The 5,015-nt window shown below is 43.0% G+C and overlaps 1 protein-coding gene across 1 annotated transcript; it reads left to right on the forward strand.

Moving 5' to 3' along the window:
* The first annotated feature begins 328 nt into the window (after positions 1-328).
* Positions 329-2,453, forward strand: twist1a (twist family bHLH transcription factor 1a). The gene is made up of 2 exons (XM_077548889.1): positions 329-1,179; positions 1,987-2,453. The coding sequence occupies exon 1, from the start codon at positions 577-579 to the stop codon at positions 1,150-1,152; it is 576 nt and encodes a 191-aa protein (XP_077405015.1). The 5' UTR covers positions 329-576; the 3' UTR covers positions 1,153-1,179; positions 1,987-2,453.
* Positions 2,454-5,015: the final 2,562 nt, after the last annotated feature.

Here is a 5,015-nt window from a genome sequence, read left to right on the forward strand (position 1 = left end):
CCTATGTGTCTTTCTTTAAAATCATGTCAGTTTTTTTATTTATAGATTTATGCAATGTGTGTCAACATTAACAAAAACTATATATATATATATATATATATATATATATATATATATATATATATATATATATATATATATATATATATATATATAAGGTTACAAAAAATAACTCACTATATTGTTGCTGTGCCGACATATTTAGTGCAGAAATGGCTCATCTAAGAAAACGCCCACAAAAATATCTTGCGCACAGTTACAAAAACACCCCCACCCCCTTTCTTTTCCCTTTTTTTTTGTTTTGTCCTTGGAGTCCCATACTCTTCCTCTGATATTAACACAAGTTATTCCTGCAGTGGTATTATGTTACACCCCGTCCCACCCAATCACAGCGCTCCCCAAAATCCTCCATCTCGCTCCCCGCTATAAGAGAGTGGGAGACACCTCTTCCTCTCCACGGTGCACCATTTGCTTTCAAAACAACACGGGCCACACTTTTTTTTGTCACACGTGGGATTTGTGGACTTGAATTCAGAGGGACAACGGGTTGTAGTGCATCTCGAAAGACTTTGGAGAATGCGGGAAGACGACTCCTCCCCGATGGACAGTGCGGGGAACAGTGAGGAGGAGACCGAGCGCCAGCTGCCGAGGAGGGGCGCCAGGAAGCGGCGGGCGGCGGCGGCGGCGCGCAGGAGCAGCAGCGCAGAGGAACTGGACCAAGGCTTGGACGTGGAGATTCCCAAGAAGAGATGCAGAAAGAGCTGCGACCGCGGAGGCGGTAGCGGCAGCGTGGCAAGCGAAAGCGGCGAGGCCAGCAGCAGCAGCAGCAGCAGCCCATCTCGCTCCATCGACGATCTTCAGAACCAGCGCGTCATGGCCAACATCCGAGAGCGCCAACGCACGCAGTCGCTCAACGAGGCGTTCACGTCGCTACGGAAAATCATCCCTACGCTGCCGTCGGACAAACTCAGTAAAATACAGACGCTCAAGCTGGCCTCGCGATACATCGACTTCTTGTATCAAGTTCTGCAGAGCGACGAGTTGGACGCGCGGGGGTCCAGCTGCAGCTACGTGGCGCACGAACGTCTCAGCTATGCCTTCTCCGTGTGGAGGATGGGGGACGCCTGCCCCGTGTCGACCAAGAGCCTCTAGCGGGGCTGCACTGGATGGGACAGCATGGTAAAGTGGAATCTTTCTTCTTCTTCTTTTTTTATTATTATTATCAACTTTTAAGCACAAAGTGACGTCAACGTGTTCAAATGTGGACACTTAATGTTGGAAATACCCTCCCATTTTTTTCCCTGCTATGCAGTTGGGATTAAGATCCCAAAACAGGCTAGGCAAAGTAAGGCTCGGGGGCCATGCACGGCCCGCTATGTTCTTTAATCAGGCCTGCTGAGAATGTACATATCAAGAATCCTGCACTTTTGCTTGCATTAATTGACTCATGTCAACCTAAAGTTGGTTAATTAAAATGTATTTTTTCATATTTATTTATTTATTGAAAAGAATAAAATAAAATGATCTCTTTAAATTCTTGGTTAATTCTAATGAAGATAATTTTAAATATACAAAAATGAAAAGGAATGATTAAAATGAACTATATTCATATTTTCCTTTTTTTTAATATGCTCATGTAAACCGTTTGCTCATGATTAAAATGTGATAAACTAACCTTGTTGAATTTGAACCTTTTCAAAAAAAATAAGAATAAAATGCTATTTTAATACCACATCATTCATCATGTGCATGAATAAAATTATTTATTTATTTATTCATGTACTTATTTTGAGTGTACAGATAACCCGCATAGAGCTTAATTAATGCCCTTAAGCGCAAAAGTTTTATGTAATATTTGGAAAAGTTCCTATAAAATGATAAACCATATAGTTACAAACATATCTTCATTTTGTCAATTACAAATATGTATGTGTCCACTTTTACTTTTGAGTTTTCTTCTTAATGACACCAGTATTTCTTTGACAGATCATCCTCTTTGAAGAACGAGTGGCTCAGTCCAACTCTCACGACAAAAGACTGAATGGCGGAAAAGTGCAGCTGAGGCCCAGCTGCCGAGCTTCATTCCTCCTCCGAGAGCGGGATGTGCGATATTTCCCGTTGCAGGGACTGTTATGTTTGCAAGGGAGCACTTATAGGACAAGACGGATATGAAGAGAGACCACTGCGACTATATGAATGTTGTAAAAACAAAATGAGCTGAGGAACTTTGCTCTGTTTTGAAACAAGAGAGAAACCACACAATTGCTTTTACATTCCTCGTGACAACGTTCCACAGCAAATGGAGTATTTGTATTTATTTTTCTACTGGTGAAAAATCCCCCCTCACCCCACCCCCCAATTAAATAAAATATTTATTTTGGGGTCTCGCAGAATGTTGAATAAATTTGTAGTCTGTACATTCTGACTGTTGTAAATATTTGCTAATAAACAAATGAAAGTACATTTCTGGCAAGTATTCATTCAGTTCTTCCGCAGCAATAATAAACCGTTAACATCCAAAATAATCAGTGCGTGTAAAGCTCTCCCGAAGCTCACCTGAAAGTATAACGACAAAGTCATTTCCGTTGGTTTCAGCCTTTTCCAGTTAATCAAGAGAGTTTATTTACTTTTGTTGTAGCAGAATCCAGAGGGGGTGAAAGAAAACATATCATACCTCTGGATTACTCTGCAGTTATTTCGTGCACTCGGGGATCCGGGAAGGCCGCAATTAGCTGGTGGGCTGTTTGAACAGAACGGCGCAACTGCAGAGCAGTGGGAAGCATGCATGATATTCCCAGATGTCGTCCCAGTCACGGGTCAGCATGGGAGACTCTTGCAGGTGCTTTTGCAGTTACCCTCCAGAGCTTTCAAGGGGGTGGACACGGGTCAGGCTGCAAAATGTGATGCGATTACATACCTGCCATTGCAATTAAAGATGCTCGCTAGCTAGGCATGAGCCAAAGAAAGCTAATATTGACCATGAAAACAATCTATACTCTTTACTCTTGTACACTACTGGTTCACTACTACAAGTTCTAAGGTCATTATTGTCAGTACCAAATGTGCATCGGGTCCCAGTAACCCGGCACGAATGGTCTCTTCCCGACTTGAGTGCCTTTGTTTGCATCAGAGGCTATCTGGTACAATTACCTTGCCCATTTAGCTAGCTTTAGCTAGAAAAGCTATAGAATAATAAGAAATAGCTATGACTACACCTGGAAATACATCTATGTCACACTATCCACTGGTATGGTCGCTTTAGAGCGCCTTGTTGTCAGCTGTGAGTGTGTGAACATTATACAGAGAAAGTAGAGTAAGGAGGAGGGATTAAAAAAAAAAAAGTCAGACTTGACAGTCAGTGTGCGCACCATGCCTTCATGGCTAGTGTTGCAACTTTAGAGCGCCTCGTTGTCAGCTGTGATTGTTCGAATATCACGCAGAGAAATGAAGAGCAAGAACGAGTGTTTAAAAATGTTTTTATTCAGACTTGACACTCAGTGTATGGGCCAGGCCTTCTGGCTAGCATGATAAGTTTAGAGCGCCACATTGTCAGCTGTGAGTGTGTGAACATCACGCAGAGAAAGGTGGTAGCGCAAGGAGGAGATATTTTTCTTTAAAAAGTCAGATTTGACAGTCAGTGTGTTGACCAGGGCTTCGGGCTAATGTGACACCTTTAGAGCGCCTCATTGTCAGCTGTGAGTGTTCGCATATCACACAAAGAAACATGGTAGAGTAAGGAGGAGTGTTCTTTTTCTTTTTAATTCAGACTTGACAGTCAATTCAAAGTCAAAGTCTATGGACCAGACTTTCGGGCTAGCATGGCAAGTTTAGGGTGCCTCGTTGTCAGCTGTGAGTGTGCGGACATCACACAGAAAAAGGTGGGAGAGTGAGTAGGAGGAAATCTTAAAAAAAAAAAAATCTGATTTGAGTCGTGTGAATGAGGCGTTTGGGCAAGTGTGGCAACTTTAGAGCGCCTCGTTGTCACCTAGGAGTGCGCGCATGTGATGGAGAAAAGGCACAAGTGTGACTTAAATAAAATCAAAACCAGATCTGACCGACAGTATTTGTGTAGGGACTTCAATGCTGGTGTGGCCACTTTTGGAGTGCCTCGTTGTTGCGGTGTGGAAAAGGGCATGATTCCATGCACCGCAGGCAGATATATTTTTTCAGCACAAATAAAGTTATGTGTAGGCATTAAGAAGTTGTATTTGTCAACTTGTTTAATCGTTCAAATTTGTCAGGAAGCGTCAAATTCAGACGACTTGTTTATTGCACACTTTAGCAATGCCATCAACCAGAACAATCGAGGCAAACAACACACACCAACTAACAAACGACTCGCAACTCTCCATAGGATATCTGAGGGATGATAATGGGAGTATCGGTGCATTTTCACATTGTCAGTTGCGTGCAGAAGGAAAAGCCATCAGCGCTGACCCGAGGCCCTTTGCCAGCCACTGGGGGGAATCAATTCCCACCCGTAGCTCACCGTGGCAGTGTTATCTTAAACTTGAGGCTCTTGCTCTGACATACAGGAATGTCACCTCTGAGCACGCACACACGCACATTACAGCTCCAAGTACACACATATAGGTTTAAGGTGACTGGTTGTTATCAGTGTGACGGTATCTGGCTATCCGCATTTAACAGTGCGCTGATTTACAGGCTCTTTGATGTCTGAAGCATACACGCTTGTCTCTCAGCCAATAATCAGCATTTCAATTGGCCTGCTTAAGAATTTGCTGTCTTTATGATGTGAAAGTCAAAGGTGTGGTCTCCGTTTGTTCCTGACAAGCCGTGTATCGCAGTAAAAATGAACTTCTATCTTTACCAGCTATTTTAAAAAAAATTTTTTTTGAAGTTGTTCCTGGTTTACGTTAACCCTCAACACCGCAAGAAGAAAGCCAAGGGGGTTGGGCTTCCACGCACACACACACGCACAGCTGATTTTGCATGCAGGACTGGCCTCCATTAGAGCTAATTATCTGTTCATCTCAGCTCTAAGCAGTGTAGTA

The sequence above is a fragment of the Vanacampus margaritifer genome, chromosome 17 (genome assembly GCF_051991255.1).
Source record: "Vanacampus margaritifer isolate UIUO_Vmar chromosome 17, RoL_Vmar_1.0, whole genome shotgun sequence".
In the NCBI taxonomy this organism is placed as follows: domain Eukaryota; kingdom Metazoa; phylum Chordata; class Actinopteri; order Syngnathiformes; family Syngnathidae; genus Vanacampus; species Vanacampus margaritifer.

Coding starts and splice junctions, on each gene's coding strand:
- twist1a (XM_077548889.1), top strand. CDS start 577: ATGCGGGAAGACGACTCCTCCCCGATGGACAGTGCGGGGAACAGTGAG.